Here is a 27420-nt window from a genome sequence, read left to right on the forward strand (position 1 = left end):
ATAAGAATGAATCAATTCGCATTTTTCTACATGATAACTGCCTGTTGTGCCAGCACCATTTGTTGAAAATGCTGTCTTTTTTCCCACTGGATGGTTTTAGCTCTCTTGTCAAAGATCAAGTGACCATAGGTGTGTGGGTTCATTCTGGGTCTTCAATTCTATTCCATTGATCTACCTGTCTGTCACTGTACCAGTACCATGCAGTTTTTATCACAATTGCTCTGTAGTACAGCTTGATGTCAGGCAATGTGATTCTACCAGAGGTTCTCTTATTGTTGAGAATAGTTTTTGCTATCCTAGGTTTTTTATTTTTCCAGATGAATTTGCAAATTGCCCTTTCTATCTCAGTGAAGAATTGAGTTGGAATTTTGATGGGGATTGCATTGAATGTGTAGATTGCTTCCAGCAGGATAGCCATTTTTACTATATTAATCCTGCCAATCCATGAGCATGGGAGATCTTTCCATCTTCTGAGATCTTCTTCAAAAATATCCAGTTTTTAAAAAGGAAATAAATTTGAAATGCAGTGTTATAGGTGAGAAGAAATCTGCATGATATATGTTGTCTGTAACTGGAAGAAGACACTTTGGGAAACCGCTGGAGCATAAGTACTGTGGCCCTTGCTGCATATTGAAAATTACAAGGTAGTTTGTGACAGTGTCTGTACTTCACCTACTGACTGGTATTTCCTTCTTTTTTCTGGCTTGCTTCTTTGGTAAGTTGTTGCTTTAACATAATATTCTGTTCTTCTAGGAATCATTCATGATAAGAATCTATGAATAATGCTTTTCTGTTGGTGCCATTTCGTTGATACGTTGCAGGTGAATTTACTCCTGAAATGCAGGTGAGAATTCGACAAGAGATTGAGAAGGAGAAGAAAGTAGAGCTGTGGAAGGAACAATTCTTTGAAAATTACTATGGTCAGAGGTAAGCTAAGGCAGACTCTGTATCCAGCTGTCAATGTCACATGTCATGTGACACCTCTATGTTTTTACCTTATTGGAAACTCTAGTGCCTACATACCTGTAATTTTTTATATCATGAATTCTTTTTCATTAATAATAGCCTTAGCTGGGCGTGGCGGCGCACTCCTTTAATCCCAGCACTCGGGAGGCAGAGGCAGGCAGATTTCTGAGTTTGAGGCCAGCCTGGTTTACAAAGTCAGTTCCAGGACAGCCACGATTACATACATAGGGAAACCCCATCTTGAAAAACCCATACAAAAGAGCCGCTTTTTGTTTTGTTTTTAAGGAATCATGAGTATACAGAATTGTTTCTCTCATAATCCTTGGTCCTTAACTTACATTGTACTTAAAGTGGGTTCCACTTACTTTAAAAAAAAAAAAAAAAAACACTTGAACTTCTTTCTTTGATCTTACATTAGAGTCCTTCCTTGGAAAATACTGGCTTCTTGTAATTTCATGAGATAGAATTATACTTGAGAGTTCTGTGCATTTTTATAGTGATTTTCCAAAATATCATTGATCTACACCAGTCAGGAATCCAAACAATCATGTGATGGTGGGCTATTATGCCAAGCCTGTAATTAAAATCCTTTCCTATGTGACTTGGAGATGAACATCACTGAATCAAGACACGCACTTTATTTTTAAAGGGCTGCACTCTTTTTATTTTTTTTAATGTATTTTGATCATTTCACCCTACTGTTCCTAACTCCTCTCAGATTCACTCCTCCCTCCCTCATAGTGTTCCCAGTTTTGTGTCATTTGTTTGTTTGTTTGTTTGTTTTGTTTGTTTGTTTATTTTATGTGTGTACACTGTAGCTGTCTTCAGACACTCCAGAAGAGAGCATCAGATTTTTGATACGGATGGTTGTGAGCCACCATGTGGTTGCTGGGATTTGAACTCGGGACCTTTGGGAGAGCAGTAGGTGCTCTTAACCGCTGAGCCATCTCACCAGCCCCAGGGCTGCAGTCTTAAACAACTTTTTTTTTTTTTAATTTTTTTGGACACACACACAAAAACAAAATCAAAATGAAATTCTACTGGGTAAATTTAATAGATAATAGATCTGTTTGGTTCGCATAGGATTACATATTCCAGCTCCTATTTGCTAGTCTCCTTACTACATAGTGGTAAATGCCAGTGAGAATACTTTATTGACCACAGAGAAAGTAAAGGCTTTTTCTTTTTAAAGCTCCAAGTGTAAGTGTTCATCTCCTTTAAAGTCACTTAAGTAAGATACCTACTAAAATTAAGATTCTCAAATGCTGATTTTTCTATAAATTTATTTAGAGAGAGATAAAATTGATGGTGAGTATAATCTTATAAATCACATTGCACGCCGGGCGTGGTGGCGCACGCCTTTGATCCCAGCACTCGGGAGGCAGAGGAAGGCGGATCTCTAAGTTCGAGGCCAGCCATGGCTAAACAGAGAAACCCTGTCTTGAAAAACAAAAAAAAATCACATTGCACATGCCTCAATGTGGAGTTGGTTCTCTCTAGCATATTAGTTCCTTGGTTCAAATCTAGGTGGACATCTCAGTGGCACTAAATAGACTCTTTTTTATTACTAATTCCTTTAAGCTGCTAGAGACAGCTTAATTGATTGTTGCTGGTTAAGTAACAATGTAAAACATTTAAAAAGAGTCACTGGTGACTCATAAAAATTAGCTTCACTTTTTCCAAGCCACACTGTGCAAGTCCCAGCTGACTTTCACCCTCAGATAGCTCAGCAGCACACAACCTCCGAACTTTAGAGTTAGTCTAAGTAGAATTTAAGCAGGCTCTCTACAAACTCAGTTCTAATTCTTAGCTTATGGAGAAAATTAATAACTATTTTTTCAGGTGCCCCCCCCCCAGTCTTGGGCCAACCTTCCTACAAACACTAGTGAACAAAACTGATGACAGTTCCAACCTAAGTCTCAGGGTAGAAGCATTTGACCTTTCTTTAGGTTCTTCTAGCTAGCCTGTGAATTTCTAGACATTATGACTCCTATAATAATAAGAGGAAAGAAGTAACAGTAACAATCACCACTATAGAACTTTTATTATGTACCAAATGTGTACTTCACATGAAGTTCACTTTATCAGTAGCAATATCGATGTTGTTAATTCCAGTGTTGAAGTAAAAGAACTAAGATGCAGAAGCCTACCTAGCCAGTCAGTATCTTGTCAACATTTGGTATCAGAGACAGGATTTGAATTTAATTACTTTGGCTCAAGAGTTCTACTCACTTAGAAAAATACTTGCTGTGTGTCAGGGGTTTCTAGTTATTGACATAGTCTACTTTTCTCGTGTTTTCAGTAACATGGGCTATTTCCCAACTAACAGCTCCTTCTGTTTTTTAGTTCTGGCCTAAGCCTTGAAGATTCACAGAAACTGACAGCTTCCTCAAGTGATCCCAAAGCAAAGAAAACCCCAGCTGAGCAACCAAAATCCATACTTCCTTCAGAGGCCTCTCCTGTCAGAATTGTCCCAGTAGTTCCTCAGTCCGAGTGTAAAGAAGAAGCAGTGCAGATACCATCACCATCCCAAAAGGAAGAAAATCAAGACGAGGCGAGGCCAGACTCCAAATCCCCAGAACCTGTTCTTGCATCAGCTAGCAATACAAATGAGCTTATCACCATGAAACCCATCAAGAGCCCTAAGGATGAGGGTCTCTTAGAGCAGAAGCCTGTTGCCTGTGCTGAACAAGAATCTGAGAAAGAAAATCATGTAACCACAACTTCTCGTAATAACAAAAGTGAGAACCAAGAAGCGTTAGCTATATCCCCAAGCAAATCTAAAAATGCTGGGTTACAAAAACCCATAATAAAGCCTGTTGCAGAAGCCAGTCCACTGAACCCTGATATGAAGATGCCACCAGCAACTGTTACTGATCAGATCCAAGAAAGTCTCAAGAGGAAATCTTCTCTTACTGATGAAGAGGCCACCAGTAGCTGGGAGAAAAGACCACGTATCACTGAGAATCGCCAGCACCAGCAGCCATTTCAGGTCTCCCCACAGCCTTTTCTTAATAGAGGGGACAGGGTCCAAGTGCGAAAAGTCCCACCTCTCAAGGTGAGAAAGTGCTTGTTGTACCTGCTAAGTTTCATAATTGGTGGTATTAACCTAGAACCAGTAGTGTACGTTTAATACACATAACTGTGGTGTTATGTAAATAAAATTAGTAATAATCAGGCTTTAGAACTGCTTTCCTATATTTATTTCTTGATATTTGAGTAAGGGATCTGAATAAACAACCCCAGCCCACTTAACTATTCACATCTTAGAGGCAAATTCTTGCTATGTAACTCAGGCTGGCATCAAAGTCTTAGTCTTTCTGTTGCTGGTTATTGAGTGTTGAAATTATTGACCAAAAACCTTTCTTTAGTGAATGTCAAATCAGAAACAAATTGTAGACCTAGGAACTGTATTAAAGTTTAGTTTACTATAGATTGGTCCCCACTGAAGACTTTCTCCACTCTGACCAGATTTATAAAATTTCTCCTTTCATAGATTTAGTCAGAAGCTGTTTTACTCTCTTATCTTACATTCTATCTAGCTTCCATAATTTATACCAGAACAAAATGTTTTAGCCAGTTTGTTTCTACATACCTATGACCACAGCTCTGGAAAAATAGCAAATGAAGAAATGAATTGCCAAAACCACTGAGGCCTCCTCTCAAAACAAAACATATAAAAGTAACAGAATCTAGCTGGGCTATGGTGGGACACAGCTTTAATCTCAGGAACCAGAGACTGGTTGGTTTTTTGTTGTTTGTTGTTTCTTTTGGTTGGGTTTTTTTTTTTTTTTTTTTTTTTTTAATTATTATTTGGGGGAGTGGTGTTGGTAGGTTGTTTTGGTTTTTTTTTGAGACAGGGTTTCTCGGTATAAGAACTCTGGCTGTCCTAGAACTTTATTTGTAGACCAGGTTGGCCTGGAATTTACAGAGATCTGCCTACCTCTCTGCCTATGCCTAAGCCTAAGCCTAAGCCTAAGCCTAAGCCTATGCCTATGCCTTTCAGAGTTGGGATTCCGGGCATGCCACACCACTGCCCAGCTCGTTTATATTCTTAAAAGCAAAATATTACATTTCATTACTGCTTCATGAAGACAGAAAGTAATTGAAACTTAAACATATAAAAACATCTAACTGCTTTGTCCTTTTTTAATTTCAATATGTTTATACTGGTGACTTTTAAGTCATCTTGTATTATCCTGGGTAGGGTGAAAACCCTCAAGTAGTATTTTTATGAGCCTGGCATGGTGATATAACTGAAATCCCTGCACTTGGGAGGGTCACAAGTTTGAGGACCACCTTGGTGTATATAAGCATGATCTTTGTTCACACATAAAAGAGAGAGGGAGTATGTTTGTGTGTTTCATGTGCATACATATATACACACTCCTAACATTCCCACTCGGGAGGCCAAGGCCAGCACATCTCTAAATTTGAGGCCAGCCTGCTCTACAAAAAGAATACCATTCCAGCCAAAGCTAAAACAGAAATCCTCTCTAAAAAGAACAAAACAACCGAAACCAAACAAACAAAAAAATACAAGCATTCTGTGGTGGGTGGCATAACAATAAAACTTACTAAGTGGTTATAGGATAAACAAACAGTTATTAGGTCCTTTTACTTTTTTGTTTTGTTTCTATCTTGTTTTTTTTTTTGTTTGTTTGTTTTTGGTTTATTTTTGTTTTGTTTTGTTTTTCAAGACAGGGTTTCTCTGTATAGCCCTGGATGTCCTGGGACTCACTCTGTAAACCAAGCTGGCCTCAAACTCAGAAATCCGCCTGCCTCTGCCTCCCAAGTGCTGGGATTAAAGGCGTGCACCACCACCACCAGACTTTTTGTTTTGTTTCTTAAGTCAGAGTTTCTCTGTGTAGCTTTGGTTGTCCTGGAACTCACTCTGTAGACCAGGCCAGCCTTGAACTAACACATAGGTTGGACCTCTGAATGGCCTTATACTTGGATATTTGGCTTGTATCATTATAAGGTTGTTTTTCTCCAAACAAATTTCCTGTGTTTTATTTAACAGTTTTATCTATTTTGTCTTATAGTCTCTTCTCTCTATTAACAAGAAGTAGCAGTTGCTACTTTCTTTCTTCTTCTTCTTCTTCTTTTTTTTTTTTTTTTTTTTTTTTTTTTTGGTTTTTGGTTTTTCGAGACTGGGTTTCTCTGTGTCCTGGAACTCACTCTGTAGACCAGGCTGGCCTTGAACTCAGAAATCTGCCTGCCTCTGCCTCCCAAGTGCTGGGATTAAAGGCATGGCCACCACGCCCGGCCAGTTGCTGCTTTTCTTATCCCCACAGCTTCTAACCATTATGTGCTGAGTAAATAATGCTACCTATGATTTTAGAACGGATTTCTCAGGTATAGGGAGTTGATTTCTTAATACTTTTTGAATTATGAAAAATAGCAATATTAAAATTTATAATTGAGGAATTTATAGAAAGATGACATGCTTTTCTTATAATTGATCACTTAATTTTTTTAATTAAATACTCTATAATATTAACGATTTTTTGCTTCTTTTGATTCCACCAAATACTGAAAGGCATCGTATCTGGATGCATATTCCTTAACTTAAGACAACAATCTGTTTTTTTTTTTTTAATGTTATAAAAATAAGTGATTTCAGAGTAGATGTAGTGGCACATGCTTTTGTCTTTAATAGAGGAGGCAGAGGGATCTGTGACTTAAAAGCCAGTCTGATCTACATTGTGAGTTCCAAGACAGCCAAAACTACATAATGAGACCCTGTCTCAAAAAAAGAAAAAAAAATTTTTTGAAATTTAGTAGGTTTTCACAATTTTTTCTTTAGTATAATACATATTTTTCTAGCCGTTCTGATCTGTAAGCTAGAGGCTGGAACCCAAAACCACATACATTTTTAAAATCGAGTATAGAATTCACCAGGGTTGAAAATGACTGGCAGACAATATATGCATGGACCTTGATATGGGTGGATAGATTAAGGTTGAACCTTAGACACAATGTGTGTTGTTAGTTGTAGAGCAGCCATATGTGCCATGGGTGCTTTGTGTTAGTTATCTGCTCTAGTCTTACAGCTGAAAATTGACCTCTGCCTTCCCCCATCCCTTACTTTTTTTAGATCCCTGTCTCCAGAATCTCCCCGATGCTGTTTTCTACATCACAGGTCTCTCCCAGGGCTCGTTTTCCAATCTCCATCACTAGTCCTTACAGAACAGGAGCCAGAACTCTGGCAGACATCAAAGCAAAAGCCCAGTTGGTCAAAGCACAAAAGGCAGCAGCCGCAGCAGCTGCTGCAGCTGCTGCAGCCGCCTCAGTTGGAGGGACCATTCCGGGACCTGGCCCTGGGGGTGGACAAAGTCCAAGAGAGGGTGGTGAAAGGAAAATTGCTGGAGGAGGAAGTGCAGGCTCAGACCCAGTCAGTACAAATGGAAAAGGTCCCACACTGGAACTGGCCGGAACTGGAAGCAGGGGAGGTACGAGAGAACTTTTACCCTGTGGTCCTCAACCTGAGACCAATATGCCAGGCCAAGCACAGCCTCCTGGTATCTCTGGAGCACAACTACAGCAAACCTCCTCAGTGCCTACGGGACTTGCCAGCAGTGGAGCATGCACAAGTGTCCCATTACCAGCCCACATAGAAATATCAAACAGTGAAAAACCAAACCTCCACAAGGCAACAGCCACAGCAGCCTCTCCTTGCCACTTGCAAGACCCTAGGAGTTGCAGACTTGAAAAAGCTCTGTCTCCAACAGGGCCTCCTCTGATCTCAGGAGCCTCAACTGTTTATTTTGTAGCTGATGGCACAGTTGAGCCCAAAGCAGGTTCTAATAAGAATGCACCAAAGCCTTCAGCCTTAGCAAAGACAACTGCTCCTGCTCCACTAGATATGACTTCCTCTCCTGTGACAACAGCCAGTTTAGAAAAACTCCCTGTACCCCAGATCAGTGGAACTGCAACATCTACTGGATCAGCTCCATCCTCAAGCACTTTGCCAGCAGCTTCTAGCCTTAAAACCCCAGGAACTTCTGCAAATATGAATGGACCCATTTCAAGAACAAGTTCTAGTATCCCTGCTAATAATCCTTTAGTTACTCAGCTGCTCCAGGGCAAAGATGTTCCCTTGGAGCAAATTCTGCCTAAGCCTCTCACCAAAATTGAAATGAAAACAGTTCCACTGACTACAAAAGAGGAAAAAGGCATAGGGATATTCCCTGGTATCAGTGTAATGGAAAGTAGCAGCAGAGAGGAAGTTAATGGCAGGCAGGCCCATCTGGCTATCCCGCAGTTGGGGAAACCCTTGCAAAGTAAACAGCTTTCCCAGGTTCCAAGGCCAGTTTTCACTGCTAAGGACCGGAAGGACCCCTGCATTGACACTCACCAGTACCGAGAAGGTCTAAGTAAAACAACGCAAGATCAGCTCTTTCAGACTCTTATCCAGAGGGCTCAGAGACAGAGTGTTCTTTCATTTGTACCGCCCTCTCAGTTCAACTTTGCTCACTCAGGTTTCCACTTGGAAGACATCTCCACAAGTCAGAAGTTCATGCTGGGTTTTGCTGGCAGAAGGACATCCAAGCCTGCAATGGCAGGTCACTATTTACTTAATATTTCCACCTATGGCAGGGGTACAGAGAACATTAAAAGGACCCATTCTGTAAATCCTGATGATCGATTTTGTCTAAGTAGCCCCACTGAGGCGTTGAGAATGGGGCATGCAGATTATAAAAACACAACTGGAGAAATCAGCAGCAAAGAAGATGAAAGTGATGAAGATCGCGTAGGTGATGAACAGGAGCCTATTTCAGTGAAGGAGGAGCCATGGGCTTCCCAGAGTTCTGGCAGGCATCCGCACCATGGGGAAGCTTCATCTACCAATGATTGTTTAGCTAGCAAGAATGGTAAGACTGAGGCACCAGTGAGTGAGCAAACCACTTTAGGCCAGGAGAATTACATATTCTCTAGAGGCCAAGCATCTGATGAAAAGAGCCTGCCTAGAGATTTTATTCCGGCAGCACATAAACAGATGACTCATGCTGTGAGAGGTAAGACAGTGTGTAGCAGCCCTGAGCTTTTCAATTCTACTGCTCTTTCTCTTCCCGCAGACAGTCCCACACATCAGCCTCTACTCCTTCCACCACTGCAAACCCCCAAATTGTATGGAAGCCCCACACAGATAGGGCCAAGCTATAGAGGCATGATCAATGTCTCCACCTCATCAGACATGGACCATAACTCTGCTATACCAGGCAGCCAGGTATCTAGCAATGTAGGGGACGTCATGTCGTTTTCAGTGACTGTCACTACCATCCCTGCCAGTCAAGCAATGAATCCCAGCAGCCATGGCCAGACAATTCCTGTTCAGACTTTTCCTGATGACAATAGTATCGAGGACACACCATCAAAATGTTACTGCCGGTTGAAAGCCATGATCATGTGCAAAGGATGTGGAGCTTTCTGCCATGATGATTGCATTGGCCCCTCCAAACTCTGTGTCTCCTGCCTTGTTGTTCGGTAATAAGACTGTAGCGTATGTAAAGGAGGGAAGGGAAGGCTTAAAAAGTCATGTTCTTGCACCCTTTTTAAATCACAGAAATAAAGTTTCAGTTGTCTCAAGAGACATTAATCAGGAATACAGAATGCAGGTCTTCACATTTACAGGAAGAGCACCTTGTATAGTAGGTCTGAGTCAAATAGGACTGAATTGGTGACAAAGTTTGCACTTACAAAATCATGTAAATATGTCACATTTTGTTTTAACATTTTTTTCAAAGTATTTAGGTAATGATGTATTAACTTCACATTCAGATTTATGTTCCATTTCTTTTGACTGAGAAAAGTTGAACGGTATGCATGGTGAAAGGAAGCTGTCTGCCTCTGACCTTTCCCCAGGCTATGAAAAGGAAAGTGAGGGAGCGATCATAGTGCTGATTATGTCTTCACAGACTGGCTCAGGTTCTTCACGAAGAAGATGGCCTTTGTGGGATTTAATTCGGGGTTTGCTCATCCCTTTACTTTAGGTGGAACTATTTTCAGTGAAATTTTCAAAAGGTATTAACAGCACAGACAGTGTTTTTGACCCTGACAGCCCTGGCTTAGCTTTTGGCTTCCATGAATCAGTACTGTTGTTAAAAGCAGAGCTCTGCTGTTAAGAGGTTCTGTTTCTAAGGGACTGCTGAGTTAGATTAGTATATACGTGGCAGTAGTTCAGCAATAATACATCACAACATTGCATCAATCATGGGCTCCCACCAATAAACACTTTACGGGTGGGTGTGTGTGTGTGTGCGCGCGCGCGCATGTGCGCATACTGTGTAATGTTGGAAAAGGGATGAAATTGAAGAAACTGAAACTTCACGGAATTTGGAAGAGTGGTTTTAACATGGGACAGAAAATAGTCTTTTCCTATTCTCTCAATCCATTTTTAGGTAGAAAGGGTCTTAAGTGATACTTATGCTTTGGCATCCAGAGCATAAGAGATGAATGCAGCTACCCTGTGCCATCCTACTATAATAAATTTTGCACCCACACACAAGTACACAGTTTGCTGTTTTAGAAAGTGATTCTACAATCTCGGCTGTCAGGACAGCTGGGATGCTTACTGTGAAAGGGTCTTGTGAGTGACTAATGGAATATATGGCTGTGAGATTTTGCTGTTTTTCTTTCCTTTTGATTTTTTTTTAATCCTCCCAGTACTCCAGAGACAGAGACAGACCAGTCTCTGAGTTCAAGGCCAGCCTGATCTTCATAATGAGCTCCAGACAACCAGGGCTATCTAAGAAGCCTTGTCTCAAAACAAAAATAATCACAAAAACCCTAAATAAATAAAAGAAGTAAAAAAAAACCACACACACACAAGGAGCTGGAGAGATGGCTCAGTGGTTACGAGCACTGACTGCTCTTCTAGAGATCCTGAGTTCAATTCCCAGCAACCGCATGGTGGCTCACAACCATCTGTAATGGGATCTGATGCCCTCTTCTAGTGTGTCTGAAGACAGTGACAGTGTACTCATATACATAAAGAAATCTTTTTTTAAAAAAGAGAGAAAAGAAAAACTAGTTGGTGGACATGGTGGGTGACACGCCTTTAATCTCAGCACTTGGGAGGAAGAGGCAGGTGAATCTCTGGGTTAGGACCAGTATGGTTTGCATAGCAAGTTCCAGAGTACACAGTGAAACACTTGTCTTTTTTAAAAAACAAAAGCTAGCTACGAATTTTTAAAGAAATACTGTTTAAGTTAGAGATGGTTTAAAGAAAAATAGTTCACCAAAATTTAGTATTATATAGTCTGTATTGTTTGGTTTCAAGTCTCCTAATTTGAAGTATGTGGTGTAATATTGCAACCCAGTATAGGTGTATTTCAAAAGCTATTTATAAAACTCAGAACAATTTAACTTGCTAATTATATCACCTTCCAGATTGGAGAAAGGAGACAGTAAGGTATTTTGCCTGCCTTGTGATGCCCTCCCCTGACCACCCTACCTTTTTGCATCAAACACTGGGAATGCTTCCTCAGTCCCTGCTCCAAACTATGAAGCTCACCCTTCATTTTTCCTCCCTGCTATTGTGGACCTAAGCAATTACAGTTTAAATTCTGTATACAGCACTAGTCAAGACAATGTGATATCCTTCCACCTTCCCCCTTTATTTCAAGAAATGCATAGATAAGGGAGAAGAAAGGCTTCAAGGATTCATGGTTAAGAAGTGTGTATGTTCTGAAGTGAAGGACCAGTAAGAAATACAAGCCAGGCCGGGCGGTGGTGGCGCACACCTTTGATCCCAGCACTTGGGAGGCAGAGGCAGGCGGATTTTTGAGTTTGAGACCAGCCTGATCCATAGAGTGAGTTCCAGGACAGCCAGGTTTATACAGAGAAACCCTGTCTTGAAAGAGCCAAAAAAAAAAAAAAAAAATACAAGCCAGGATTCTGCTCCCAAACCTTCAGGACAATGGGTAGTCCCCATGGGACCTTAAAAGACCCATAGCTGAGTAGTCTCCCTTGTCTACCCTGCTTTAAGAGGGTGAATGACGGAATAGACTTTATGGTGTCAGTGAGTAGTTTGTATTAGAATAATTTTCCTATTTCCTACCTTGCTTTCTAGAAAGGCTTTTGCTCCATACTTCCCTTAATCTCAGAATGGATGGAAAAGAGGAAGACATTAGGGACTGTCAGGTCCATTTAAAGAGGAAATTACATTGTTACTCTTCTTGATCTCCTCAGGCTATGTAAGTCTGAAGTACTGTTCTTCTCCACTAAGTAATACCCAACTAATTTCCATTTAAAAGTATTCCAAAAGCAGCATTTACCAACAATTTTTTTAGATTGAAAATATATTAAATAAGAATCCATCTAGTCTATTTGTGTTAAAACATGCTTTCAGATGGAAGACGAACATTCATCTTATAAATGAACAGAAAATAAACTAGTCTGGCCCTTTGAGTTTGTCACTCCAGTAACTATTAACACAGATTTTGTCATGGCCTATCATTTCTTTTACCTTTAACTCAACTCTGAACTGATTGAATAAGTGCTAAGCTTATTCTTTGGGCTTTGGGTGGCAATTTTCAGTGAGGTATTAAATATATCTGATACCTGATGGGGCTGTGCCCCATCCAGCCCTCAAAGTAGTCTCTGTAAATCGCTGGGATAGTATTCATATTGTGTCATCTCAGTGTTATTTTTAAGTGTTCTGAGTTGCCTAAGTAGAACACTCTCTGAATCATAAGGACTTTTTGTTTTGCTTTTTGAATAATCACCATTCTTTAGCTCAGTAATATGGGGGTGGGGGAGCAGCACAAATAACCTGGAGTTGTTTGGCCTTGGTTCCTTAAGTCCTGTGTTCAAGACACTGAAGCTATCTCCCATGTTCTGTGTGAGATTTCTGAGTAAGATCTGGCAAGTGAGGGAGCTTTTCTTGAGAGGGGAAGGCTACATTTCTATGGGTATAGAAATGGGAATATTTGCGAGCCTATCTCAGATGTACATTAATAGACCTCACTGCCTTCCGGGTGAAGGTGTGTTGTCCTACATAGAACGGTCCCTTCAGTTACCATTCTGATTGCTCTATGCTGCTTTCCTCCTCTTAAAGTTTCATGAGCTCTTGGGTTAAATGGTTTGTTATGAGCAGGCTTTCCATTACTCATTGTTCTGCGATTTATTTTAGAGATTGTCCATGAGCACTGAACAAGGAGAAGAAGTTTCTTGTTGCTTTACAACAGTGTGTGCTAAGTGCTGGACTTGGCCATGGGTAGTCTGCAGCTCAATTTATAGAACAGTCCAAAGAGACTTTGCAAAACATGATAGGCAGGGACCTTTTCCTCTGTGTTTCAATACCTATATACCTATTGAACAAAGCAGTAGGTAGACATTTCCTAAAGTTGAAGCAGTAGCTTCATAGAGTCTTGGTTACTTTATTTTTTTTAATGCTTTACATTTGATACAACTATTGAAGATCAATTTAAAAATAACTTTCCAGTAATATATTTTAAGTAATATATATTTTAATATCTATGTAAAAAAGTGACAGTGGAGGACTGAATTTCTCATGTATACTATGTTTAATGGTAGGGTCTCACTGTTAAGGCACAAATTATTTCAAAGGAGTTGCTCTAAAAACAGATTATTTCCCGGAAAAAAAAAAATGCAATAATGGGAATGATTTGGGGCTTTTATTTTTTATTTTAAAAGAATATTGACTTATTTAGCACAAGCTATTTTTCCCTCTCTGGTGATAAGGTTTGTACAGACTGGTTTGGTAAATGCTAAATTTTTGTCTTTTGCCTTTTTAAAGGAATTGTTACCATTGGAATTGAGGGTATGTACAGAGAAGTTGGTGTCAATGCCATTTAATAAGTCATATTTTTTCACAAATAAGGAAAAATCATTTTAATGAGAATTTTAAGTATTTGCAATAAATATGTGTATATAGATTGTATGTATTCATATATTATTTTTCATTTTATTATTAAGTAAAAGATAATTAAAAGTGAAATTAAAAATCTTGTAGTTTTTGATGAATCTGGAGATCTAACATCTGAATGTAACATGGGTAAAGGCCTTCAAATAGTTGCCTTATACAGTTATGGGAAGGTCACCACAGACTGGGAAAGAGTAAATTGAGGAAACTTGGCCATAAGTCAGGACAGAGTATTTCAGAACTTAAGGAAAAATATGAAAACATGATAGCTCATCTCTGTTGTGTTTTCACCTTCACCAGTTTCCTAACCATCTAACAACACTGGAAGAGCGAGGAAATCAGAGTAGTCCCTTGTAGTGTGTCTGTGGCTCCTTTTAGCATCCCGGAAGGTAAGGAGACATCTTGGGCTTTCACAGCTATTGATGCTTTGTTACGTGTTGGTCATCACACACCAGGCCCTTGGGATGCTTAAGAACCAACCTCAGAAACACAGAAGGCTTGTGTTCTCTCTCCCAGTCTGTCTCCGAGTTGAGTTTCATAGCCAAATTCCTGTGCTTGACTGCTCGGGCGGTCAGAACCTAGATCTGTGTTAAGAACACCTGTGCCTTGGTTAGGTTTTTTTCAAATAATTAGGAAGATGGCTTGTGTCAAGAGCATTTAGGGAAATGAGCAGTAGGCAGACTTTTTGAAGTTAAATGTCTTTGTTCCCACACCTGTATTACTCTTGAATTAATGAGACCTCACTGTGTCAAATAAATGGTTTTGGGATATAATGGGTAGAACAGAATACGTACATGGATGGTCTTGGAAATATAGATCTCCTGGTCTATAAAATTTGTAATGAAGTTCAGTGATAATAAAAACACCTGCTCTTCCTCTTGAGTGCTGTAAAGGCATGTGCCACCAAGCTAGGCTACCTAGCATTTTCTTAAAGTAACTTGAAATTTCCAACATCTGAGTTATGTAAAAACACTGAAGTTAGTCTAGCCATCTAAGAGACAGTGTTACAGATCTCAACTAAAAGCACTATTCTAAAAAAGATTTTGGGGACCATGGAAAAATTCAGTCACTAAAAGCACTTGCTGCCCAAGCATAATGACCTGCCTGCAGGACCCTTAAACCCATAGAAAGTGGGTGTCTGTCATATTTGCCTGTAATACTACCTCTGGGGAGATAGAAAAAGGGCTGATCTTGGAGGTTTCCCAATCAGTTAAACTCCAGATTCAGAAAGAAAAGCCTATATCTCAAAAAATAAGGTGGAGCATCAACTGAAAACATTGCCACATGAACCTTTGTCTAACCTTTGTCCTCTTTGTGTGCCCATGCAGGCAAGTACACTTGAATTACGTATGTGTGCACACACAAATGAAATGTTTACTCTCGGGGGACATCTGCATCATAATCCCTAATCATAAAAGGAAGGAAGGTGAAATTAGCTCCCATCTATACTTAACAATTTACCACACTTACTTTGTAAGCAAAATCCATATCCTTTCGCTCCCAGAATCTTAGAAACCTATTTCATTGCTTTTTACACAACTTTATCTCAACTGACTTTCAGTCAAATTGAACATTTCAAGACTTTTATATACAAATCCTGTTACTTAAGTATCTATTGGGTACTTACTATGTGCTCAACCCTTACAAAGTGCTGGTTATGCAAGGATAAGAAAAATTCACTTAGGACTGGAGAGATGGCTCAATGGTTAAGAGCACTGGCTGCACTTTCAGAGGTCCTGAGTTCAATTCCCAGCAACCACATGGTGGCTCACAACCATCTGTAATGGTATCTGATGCTCTCTTCGGTGTGTCTGAAGACAGCTACAGTGTGCTCATATACATAAAATAAATCTTTAAAAAAAAAAAAGATACTGCCCATAGATGACAGCAGCTAATGTGGACTTGAGGTGCCACATTAATAAAATATATTTTGGGGCGATTGAGAGGCTAAATAAACAATGGGGGTAAATGCAGCTTAAGAGAATTTTTAAACATTGCATGTTCTTAATCTTATGTCCTTAGGTCACAGAATTAAAATGCACTTCATTCCTTTTCCTTAGGCCCAAGTCTTTTTTTTTTTTTTTTAAGGACTTTCTGCATGGTAAGAAGTCATGATCAGTACTTGGCTCTTGAGTTTTCCTTACTTCTTGTCTTTTAGCAGATAATTTGGATTCACAACTTTCTATATGCCAAAAGATGTGCATTTGCACTTCAAACTTTAGTGTATTTCACCAAGTGAGAGTTTTCGGCTCTGCCCAGGACACCTTTCACAGAAGATAGACTACAGACTGAGGAATGAGTGCTTCCATACACAGTAACATTCACTTTTCCCTAGAAGGGGACTTTCCAGAAGGCAACAAAGAGAAAACCTGAGAAAGCCATATGATTGGTTATGGAGGCCACCTGTGACTAGATAGTGGGTTCTTCCACGAGCCTCGATCTCATTTTTCTTGATACTCAAAATGAGGGGCAGATATAAAAAAGTTTGATTTTCATCTTAACTGGAAAATTTAAAAGGAACCATTGGGGAGAAAAAGAATAAACCTGGGATGTAGTTTTTAAATGGACTTAAACTTTAAGTTGAGTGCCTTACTCTTTTTAAAAGTACTTTTTTAAAATTGCAGTTTTATTTAACATGAGTTGCTATGAGTGTAGCATGGAATTTGGTTTGAGACATGGACTGAAAGAAAAGTTTAATGTAAATTATGGCAGCTTTTGCCACAGATCAGGGCTTAGGACTGTATCTGAACTTGGCTGGCATCATAAATACTGTATTAGGCCAACCTGAGCCAATACTCAATTTTATTAAATATAATCAAGATTCATCTTTATTAGGTAAGCCTAATTAGGAACTGAATTCACTCATACAAAAACATCTGGCCGGGAGTGGTGGCACACTCCTTTAATCCCAGCACTCGAGAGGCAGAGGCAGGCAGATTTCTGAGTTCGAGGCCAGCCTGGTCTACAGAGTTGAGTTCCAGGACAGCCAGGGCTATACAGAGAAACCCTGTCTCAAAAAAAAAAAAAAAAACTGAAGATATGTTAGAATTCATTTTACACAGCCTCTGCCCTTCATATGGAACGTGAAATATAAAGTTACTTTTAAAACCAAACTAATGTTTTCAGGTAACCTAGAGTTTATAAATGAAATTGGGGGCTGGAGAGATGGCTCAGTGGTTAAGAGCACCGACTGCTCTTCCTAAGGTCCTGAATTCAAATTCCAGCAACCACATGGTGGCTCACAACCATCTGCAATGAGATCTGACGTCCTCTTCTGGTGCATCTGAAGACAGCTACAGTGTACTTACATATAATAATAAATAAATCTTTTAAAAAAAAAGAAATGAAATTGCAGGTTCATCTTCAAGGTAGCAGCTCCTTTCAGTTAACATAGGACGGCTTCAGTATTTACCTGCTGAACCCTGTATGTCATCATTTTAATATCCAAGTCCAGTTCTTCCATAGTCTCATATAGCAACCAGTGGTCAATGGAGAGAAGGGTATGGTCATGTGACTGAAGTTCCCAGCAATTGGCAAGTGAAGGCTAGAAGATGAGTCCAAAGTCATCTTCACCTATAGCAAATTTAAAGCCATACATAAGACCCTGCCCCAGTAGAGAGGGAATGTTCTAGGCTGGGAATAATAGTTTAATCAGACGTGTCCCAGGAAAATATATGAAAGGTCTAGTACTTGACCAATGAATCTCTCAGAGTTAAAAAGCCTCTATAGCCATAAGTGCTTTGATGTGTTTTCAGAACTCCTAATGGAGTGATTTCCTGCCGCACACCTTTCACCAGCACCAAGAGAATCAGAATGGAAGAGATGAGTTTAGCATTAGTCTTATGGACTGGAAACTTTGTGCACATAGGCCTTCGCACTTTGACACATGAACAGTCTGCCTTTCAACTCCATACTATCGTCTGTTCTCTCACTTTATACTCTCCCCTTTATTGGTACTATAGAAGCTGTTTTCTTACAAGTTGAATGTACGATAATGGTTCTGTCTTAATGACTCATGTTGAATAAAGGCATACGATTTTACTTTAGCTGTACCTTTTCTTTCTAAAGAAATGGAACATGTGATATATGGCTTACCTGCTGCCTGTCCTTTCCCTGGTTCATCACTAAACTGTAGTGTTTCTTAACAAGACATTCAAAAGGATTTTAGGGCCAGGAAGTGGTGGTGCACGCCTTTAATCCCAGCACTTGGCAGGCAGAGGCAGGCTAATTTGTGAGTTCGAGGACAGCCTGGTCGAAAGTGAGTTCCAGGACAACCAGGGCTACACAGAGAAACCCTGTCTCGAAAAGCCAGAAAGAGAGAGAGAGAGAAGAAAGAAAAAACTAAAAACAAACAAATGTAAAAGAAAACCAAATCACAAGCTACACTAATCAAAACTAGTGACAAAAGCACAGGCCCTTTGAGTACAGCGCCCAGAAGTAAACTTATGTATTTAGACAAATGATTTGAACGTGTCAAGGTCAGTCACGGGGAAAGGGCAGTTCTCAACAGATGTGAAAATGTTAACTTGATGTTCACATGCAAAATAACAGGACCCTTACATTAGAAATTAAAGTCAATCAGAAGAAAACAGTGCTTCATAATTAGATTTGACAGTTATTTCCTGGATTTGAAAGGCCAAAAAAGGAAAGAGTGGATACAAACTGAGCTTAAGCTGGACATGGTGGTATATGTTTGATCGCAACATTCAGGACAAAGAAACAGATCTCTTGAGTTCCATGCTAATTTGGTCTACATAGCAACTTCTGTCCTAGGCAGTGCTGCATAGTGAGACCTTGTCTCAAAAAATAAAAGTAAAAAATTTTAACAGCTTACAGATTTGTTCATTAAAGAACATCAAAATAAAAGGGCAACTGGCCAGGCAGTGGTGGCGCATGCCTTTAATCCCAGCACTTGGGAGGCAGAGGCAGGTGGATTTCTGAGTTCAAGGCCAGCCTGGTCTACAGACTGAGTTCCAGGACAGCCAGGGCTACACAGAGAAACCCTGTCTCGAAAAACCAAAAAAAAAAAAAAAAAAAAAAAAAAAAAAAAAAAAAAAAAAAAACCAACTGGAGAATGGTAGAAAATATTTGCAAATGGTATCTAATAAATTCTGAATATATAAAGAGGGTTGAGGACTATCTTAGTCACTATCCTATTGAAGACATACTATGACTATGGCAAGTGTTACATGAAAAAGCACATATACATGTATAATATATACAATATATACATATACATACGTATTTTTTTTTCCACCATTTGGTTCCTGGGAACTCAACTCAGGACCCCTGGAAGAGCAATCAGTGCTTTTAACTGCCAAGCCATCTCTCCAGCTCAAGTGACAACATTTAGTTGGGGGCTTGTTTATGGTTTCAGAAGTCTGGTTCATTGTTATGGTGGGCAGCATGGTAGTAGGCATCATTCTGATCCACAGCCAGAAGGAGTAAGAGGCTGGGCCTGGCATGGGCTTTTGAAACCTTAAAAGCCCAGTGCCAGCGGTGGACTGCCTCTAGTGAAGCCTACTCCAACAAGGCCACACCTCCTAAAGTTCTAATCCATCTCAAACAGTGCCACTCCCTGGTGACTAAACATTCAAATATATGAGCCTTTGAGAGCAATTCTTATTTAAACCACCTTAAGGGCAAAGCACATGAGTAGACTTTCCCCCAAGGTCAGTACCCAGATGGCAAGATGAAGTAGAGCCCTTACGCCTTGGTGGTAGGAATGTAAAGGCAGATGGCAAGGATGAAGTAGAGCCCTTATGCCTTGGTGGTAGGAATGTAAAGGCTGTAGCTATTGGGCTGACTTTTGGGTTTCACTTTTGCAACACTTGAAGGGAGGGAGTATTTGTTTTGGCTCCAGGTTTCAGTCCGTGGCCAGGTATCTCTGATGCTTCTGGACAACAATGGTGAGGCAGTGCTGTCATTATAGAAGGAATTTGTGCAGCAAAGTTGCTTACCTCATAGCAGGTAAAAAGCAGAGAAAGAGGTAGAGTGTGGAGGACAAAGTACGTCTTTTCAACACATGACCCTTGTGACTTATTTCTTCCAACTAGGTCCAACCTACTTTCTATCACCTTCCCAGATAGCATCTACCAGTTGGAGTCCAAGCCTGAAGGACACATTTTACATTCCAGCTATATTAATATAAGAATTACCATAGGATCCAGCCATTACGATTCTGGGTATATAGCCAGAGAAGGGACTTGTTTGTATTGTTGAAACAGTCATGTTCAAACATATGTGTATACCAATGTTTGTGATACTTTAATAGCCTTCACATAAGCAACCTAAATATCCACTAACAGACAACAGGGGTAACGGTGTTATATAGGTACAGTAGGACATTATCCAGCCTTAAAGAGGAAAGAAATACACTTGGTAACATATTGAACCTTGAAGACATGGACAGTAAACAAGCCGGACACAAAATAGACAATTAACTTTGAGATTCCAGGAATGCGAAATTCCCAGAAGAGTCAGAATCACATCCAGGAGTGAAAGGATGGAAGAAAATGGGAGTTGTGTTTAATGGGTTCAGTAGTTCTGAGATATAAAAACTTGTGATGCGGTAGTACGATAGTTTTAATTGCCAAGTTGGCATGATGTAGCATTAAGCAGGAAGAGAGTCTCAGCAAGGACTTGGCTATGTTGGTCTGTGTGCATGCCTATGGTGGATCTCTAAAATTGAAGAGGGTAGCATCACCTTGAACGTGGGCGCCACCATTCCCTAGGCCGGCTACTGCTTGCCTGCATTGTCTATTCTCTGCTCCTAATCATGGATACGATGTGACCACGTCCTGCAACAGGAAACAAAACTACTAAAGCAGGTTTGTACATGATCCCTAAGTGATCATTACTATGTTTTGCATGTGTGATACCTATGTGGCATATATGCACACATGTGTGCTCCTTGTATGTACATGCTGAGGCCAGAGGAAGAAGTTGGGTGTCCTGCTGTCAGTTTCTCTTGTCTCACTTAACTAGAGCTAGGATGGCAACCAACAATCCCCAGTGATCTTCCTGTCTCTGTTCTCACCATCACCAGAGTGGCCTCAGAACTCGGAAATACACCTGCCTCTGCCTCACAAGAGCTGGAATTAAAGACGTTCACCACCACTGCCTGGCCACTTTACTATTCTTTTTGTTTTGTTTTGTTTTGTTTTGTTTTGTTTTGTTTTTGTTTTTGTTTTTTGTTTTTTGTTTTGTTTTTTTGGTTCTTTCGAGACAGGGTTTCTCTGTGTAGCTCTGGCTGTCCTGGAACTCACTCTGTAGACCAGGCTGGCCTTAAATCCACCTGCCTCTGCCACTGCCTGTCTCCTACTCTTTTTTTTTTTTTTTTTCGAGACAGGGTTTCTCTATATAATCTTGGCTGTCCTGGAACTCACTCTGTAGAGCAGGCTGGCCTCGAACTCAGACATCCGCCTGCCTCTGCCTCCCAAGTGCTGGGATCAAAGGCGTGCGCCACCACCCCCGGCCCATTTTTTTTAATTAGGTATTTTCTTCATGTACATTTCAAATGCTATCCCAAAAGTCCCCCATACCCCTACCCACTCCCCTACCCACCCACTCCCACTTCTTGGCCCTGGGGTTCCCCTGTACTGAGGCATGTAAAGTTTGCAAGACCAAGGGGCCTCTCTTCCCAGTGATGGCCGACGACTAGGCCATCTTCTGCTACATATACAGCTAGAGACAGGAGGTCTTGGGGGTACTGGGTAGTTCATATTGTTGTTCTACTTATAGGGTTACAGACCCCTTTAGCTCCTTGGGTACTTTCTTTTGCTCCTCCATTGGGGGCCCTGTGTTCCATCTGACTGTGAGCATCCACTTCTGTGTTTGTCAGGCACTGGCATAGCCTCACAAGAGACAGCTATATCAGGGTCCTTTCAGCAAAATCTTGCTGGCGTATGCAATGGTGCCGGCTCCTATTCTTAATAAAGCGTCTTTATACGCATCTACCAATAGGCATAGGATTTGATTTCTTTTGGGCAAAGCTCTCTGATTGAAAGTTATGGTTAAAGTGATGGCTACATGGTCTGCATTCTGTAAATGCTAACTTGTTTTCCTAAGTGTAATAATCTACAATCCTACCAACGGTGTGAAGATCCAGTCCCTTGACAACATTTCGGTCAATGTTTTGGCCATTTTAACAGAGGTGTAACTGCTGCCTGACATCCATAGATCTTTGGTGAGGTGTGTGTTTTTGGTCTTGGTTTTTTTCATTTGTTTTTTAAGACCAGATTTAAGGGGTGAAAGGCATTCCCCACCTCTGCCTGGCTTTGTGTGTGTGTGTGTGTGTGTGTGTGTGTGTGTGTGTGTGTGTATAGGAGATGGGGTGATTAATTTTTGATACAGTGAAAGGTATAGATTAAAGTGATCTCTGCATCTTGATTTCTAGTTGCTCTAGCACATTTTTTTTTTTTTTTTTGGAAAGACATCTGTGTTGTTCTGGCTGTCATGTAACTTGCTCTGTATATCAGGCTGGCCTCAAACTCAGAGATCTGCCTGCTGCTCTAGCACATTTTAAAAGACTAATTTTTCTACAGAATAATTTTCGTATCTCTGTTGAGAGCCACTTGTAATTTATCTATGGGTGAAATTGTTTTTTGGACCTCATTCTATTGATATAGTTGTGTGTCACTGAATATTATGACATTGCCTTAGTTACTGCTACCTTATAAATCTTGACGTCTGGTAATATTAGCCTTTCAACATTACTCTCCATTTGTGAAATTGAATTAACTTTATTGGAGCCATTATTTCTACATGAATTGGAGTACTAGATTTTTTTTACAAAAATTTTTTTTATTGGAACTTGTTTATTTATTTACTTGGTAGTCTAGAATTTATTGTGTAGCCAAATAGTCTCAAACTCATGGTAGTCCTCCTGACTCAGCCTCCCAAGTCTGGGATTACTACAGGCTCGGAGTTTTCACCCACACCCAGTTCCTGAAATAACAGCTCTGAGGCTTATTTATGAATAAATGCCTGTTATAAGCTTGTTCCCTGACTGGCTCATAACTTGTATAACCCACTGATTATTCTATGTGTGCAACATGGCTGATTACCTCTCCTCAGTCTCATACGTCCATCGTCTCAGAATCCCCACGGCTAACCTCCTACTCTTGATTCTTTCCCAGAACCTATCTTTCTCTGCCAGATGTCCCACCTTCTATTTCCTGCCATCAGCTTTTCATTGAGAGGAGATGTTTCCACACAGTTCATAAGAGATTCTCTCTGCAGATTACAAGTGTAATCTCAAATTACGATTATATTTAAAGAATGCATTAATTGGGGGGATTGAAAGCATAATATTGCTTGATCATCTGCCTTATGATGTATGAGTCTTTGTTTTTAGCAATGGTAATCTTTGTCAGATTTACCCTAAATGATACTATAAGTAAAAATCAATCATAAATGATATTGCAAATATAAGTTAACACTGTATATTACAAATATACAGTGTATATAGCTATGGCTTTCCTAGAACTCATTCTGTAGACCAGACTGGCTTCAAATTAACAGAGATCTGCCTACCTCTGACTCCCAAGTGCTAGTATTAAAGGTATATACCATTATACCTGGCTTAATTTATTTCTTTTCTTTTCTTCTTTTTTCTGTTCTTTCATCTTTCTTCCTTTCTTTCTTTCTTTCTTCCTTTCTTTCTCTCTTTCTTCCTTTCTCTTTTTTCTTTCAAGACAGAGATTCTTTGTATAACCCTGGCTGTCCTGGAACTTGATGTATAGACCAGGCTGGCCTTAAACTCAGAGATCCACCTGCCTCTACCTCTGTTGGCATTAAAGTCATTAACCACCACCACCTGGATAGAAATGATTATTTTAAAAGTTGTTATTTTGATGTGGGGTGCAGATGCACGCACACACTTGCATTCACACTCTGTGGTCCTATAGAGAAGAAGGCTATAGGAGGTGGGTCTCTCTACTGTGTGTTTAGTGGGAGCAGAACTGAGGTTATTATGCTGTTGGCCCTATGGTTTTAACTTGGAAACAGGATCTCCTTGTACAGCCCTGGCTGGTCTGTACTCATGTCCCTGGCCTCTGTGGAGATTTCACCTTCATGAATCTCATGAATCTTTAAAGCTGGAATTGAGCTGGACAGTTAAGGTGCTGGAATCTTTAATCCCAGCACTCAAGAGGCAAAGGCAGTCTTGGGAAAAAAAATCATTTCTAACTGAATTGGTGGATACAAGGATACAAATATTTGGTTTGTTTTTTTATACTGATTTTGCTTCCTCTGTGTTGATAAACTCAACAGTTGTAGTGGCTTCTTTATCCAGGCCTTTGGATGTTGCACTAGGTCTCCACTGTGACCTGTGTCAGGCTCACAAAGCTCTCTTACATCACTTGCTGAGAGCACACTGAGCGCATTGCTTCTTTTAATTAGAGCTACAGAGTGAGACTCTATCTCAAAGAGAGAGAATGAGAAATGGAGGAAGGAAGAGAAGAAAGCCTGAAGTTGAAGGGGCTGAAGAGATGGCTCAGTGGTTAAGATGGCTCTGCTCTTCTAAAGAACCTGGTCTCCTCCCAGCATCGAGAGGCTCACAGCTACTATAACTCCAACTCCAGAGGGATTGAAAGTCACACACAGACATGCACTATTAAAATACTATATTTAAAAAATGATTATTAGGGGGCTGGAGAGATGGCTCAGTGTTTAAGAGCACTGACTGCTCTTCCAGAGGTCCTGAGTTCAATTCCCAGCAACCACATGGTGGCTTTTTTAAAAGTTGCTTATTAGGAAATGCATCTTTTTAACTTCCTTTTTTAAAAGATTTTATTTTATATATATATATATATATATATATATATATATATATATATATGACAAGTACACTGTAGCTGTCATCAGAGACACCAGAAGAAGGCATCAGATCCCATTACAGGTGGTTGTGAGCCACCATGTGGTTGCTGGGAATTGAACTCAGGACCTCAGGAAGACCAGTCAATGCTCTTAACCGCTGAGCCATCTCTCCAGCCCATGTTTTTAACTTCTTTTACAGCTCTGAATACCTGTCATTTTAGTATGTATAACAAAATGAGTTTATTCATGAAACAGTTTTGTTTGTTGCATTTTGTCTGTTGAATGCAAGGCATAGTAGTTATTTTGGCAAAAATTATTTATGGCATGAGCTGAACTATGAAATAAGTTAGGCTTTTACCATATAACACAGTTTAGGACAATAAAGAAATATAGTTTTAGATTTGGGTGTTTTTAGAAAGAAACAAATTGAGCCTGTCACTTAAAACAGTGGGTACTCTTTGTTGGCAATGATGAAATTTGAGCTTTTATTTTATTTTTTAGAAAGATTTATTTGCCGGGTGTTGGTGGCACACGCCTTTAATCCCAGCACTTGGGAGGCAGAGGCAGGTGGATTTCTGAGTTCGAGGCCAGCCTGGTCTACAGAGTGAGTTCCAGGACAGCCAGGGCTACACAGAGAAACCCTGTCTTGAAAAACAAAAAAACAAACAAACAAAAATTATGTATTTAAGTATACTGTAGCTATCTTCAGAAACACCAGAAGAGGGCGTGAGATCTCATTACAGATGGTGAGCCACCATATGGTTGCTGGGATTTGAACTCAGGACTCTCAGAAGAGCAGTCAGTGCTCTTAACTGCTGGGCCGTCTCTCTAGCCCTGAAATTTGAGCTTTTAAATCAAGCAAAATAATAACACAAAAAGTATGTTCACCACTATAAACTTGAAATTTTTCTAAGATTACAATTCTCTGAGAAATAAAAAATACAAAAGACATGCCCACATGCCTTTGATGTTATATAATGAATTTGAAACCACACTGGAATGCTCTGCCATCCTCCTACCTTGTGGGAATACAGCAAGGCCGCCAACAGCTACTTAGGGACAGAGTGGGGCCTGAACCCCATTTCCTGATCTGTCCCAAGATACCTCCCTTCTGAGCATGTCCTGCTGTGGCCAGCCAGACTCCTCTGCTTTGTCCCCTGCTGGCTCCACTGTCTACTAGGGAGGAATTCAAGACTCCTCTGGGGAAGAAACTCTGCAATTAGACTAAATATAGCTGAGAGAAGCTGCATCTCATTTGGACTAATTATCCTGTCACCCATTAGAAGAACAAAGAGTGAAGAATTTTCAAGCCTCCTCATCTCCATTCCTTTCAATAGCTTGGGCCTTTATGTAATCGGCCTGACCATTGTCAGGCTGGGAGACAAATGCTAACTTGATCAGAAATGCCAGCTGACAGAAGTAAATGCCTGGACTGCTGAGGAAGACAATGACAAAGTGTTGCTTCCCTCCCCGGCACGAGAACTCTGTGAGCACCAGAGGAAGGCTGGAGTGTGGGATTCCTCAGTAGTTGAAATACATGGGTGGTAGAACCGCTATGCTGGTGAGCAGCCTAGCCAAGAGGCAATTGCACAATACAGCTCCCATTCTTCAACCTAACAAACATTGAGCACCTGCTATGCACACTCATGTAAGCAGTTGATCATCTACAATGCAATAAGGAAGCCAGACAAAACTCACTGAGTCTCTAGGACTTGAATCCAAAACTAAGAGTAGAGAAATTCAAGTGTGAGAAAGGGTAAGCCATTGAGGTTTGGGATAACAAAGATTTTCATTGTTGAGATAGTTTTTGGGATAGGGTCTCACATAGCTCTGACGATCTTGGAACTCACTATGTAGACTGGCCTAATTATGTCCCACAAAACTGTCTGCATGTAGTTTCTGGGAACCTGCCCCCAGTTAATTTTGATTGGTAAATAAAGATTGCCAGCAGCCAATAACTGGTAAGAAGAAAAAGAGGCTGGGTTTTAGGTTTCCTGGGCTTGGGACTGCAAAGAGGAGAGAAGAAGGAGGAGGGGCCGTGCCTGAGGTATGTGCAGAAGAGAGACTCAGAGTCACCAAATAAAGGGATCAAGAGAAAGCGGCCCAGAAGGCTGCTCAGTTGGGTCTGGAGCAGTCAAGATGGAGCATAGAGATTAGTAAGCAGTAACTTGGCGCTACCTAACAACATGGAGGCTAAGGGGTTGCCTAACAACATGGAGGCTAAGCAGTTGCCCGGCTGTTGTGCTCTTAAAACATATTAAAATGCAAAGGCTGTATGTGTATCTTTTATTCAGGACCATAAACCATCGAGGCAAGAAGCAATACTGCACCAGGATTTCTTAAGTATTAAAACTACACTGAACTGGTTCTCTTGTGCCCCTCCTCTGTGGGAGGGGATCAGCCAAATCTCACCCTCATCAGTGAATGATAGCACAGTGCAGCGCACTCTGAAACAGCACTCGTGGGTTGGTACTGGCAGGTGGGTTCATAGCCCTTCTGAGAACGTAGCTTCTCTTTGCCCAGTCCTTTCTGTTAGGCACAAGTGTCACAGGATACAGGAGGCCCAGTTTTTCTAAGAGTTTGAAGTAAAATTTGTTTCTGTGTGGGTATAGCTCAAAACTGCACTCAGAAATTTCCTTCTAGACCAGTGGTTCTCAACCTGTTAGTCTTGATCTCTTTCACAAGAGTAACCTAAAACCTTTGGGAAACACAGATCTTTAAGATTCATAAGAGTAGCAAAA

The 27420-nt window shown here is 40.4% G+C and overlaps 1 protein-coding gene across 10 annotated transcripts in view; it reads left to right on the forward strand.

Annotated features, from left to right (window-relative positions):
* The window catches only part of Asxl2 (additional sex combs like 2, transcriptional regulator), an 83955-nt gene extending 66056 nt beyond the window's left edge, over positions 1-17899 (forward strand). For 8 of the 10 annotated variants that reach the window (XM_030246968.1, XM_030246967.1, XM_006515239.4 and 5 more), the window contains 3 exons: positions 822-927; positions 3313-4024; positions 7067-17899. In XM_030246968.1, coding sequence (XP_030102828.1) covers positions 822-927; positions 3313-4024; positions 7067-9460 — 3212 coding nt within the window. In that variant the 3' untranslated portion in view covers positions 9461-17899. The remainder of the gene's footprint in view (positions 1-821; positions 928-3312; positions 4025-7066) is intronic. The other 2 variants (NM_001270988.1, NM_172421.5) reach the window with 1 other exon arrangement.
* Positions 17900-27420: the final 9521 nt, after the last annotated feature.

This window comes from Mus musculus, chromosome 12 (assembly GCF_000001635.26).
Source record: "Mus musculus strain C57BL/6J chromosome 12, GRCm38.p6 C57BL/6J".
NCBI lineage: Eukaryota > Metazoa > Chordata > Mammalia > Rodentia > Muridae > Mus > Mus musculus.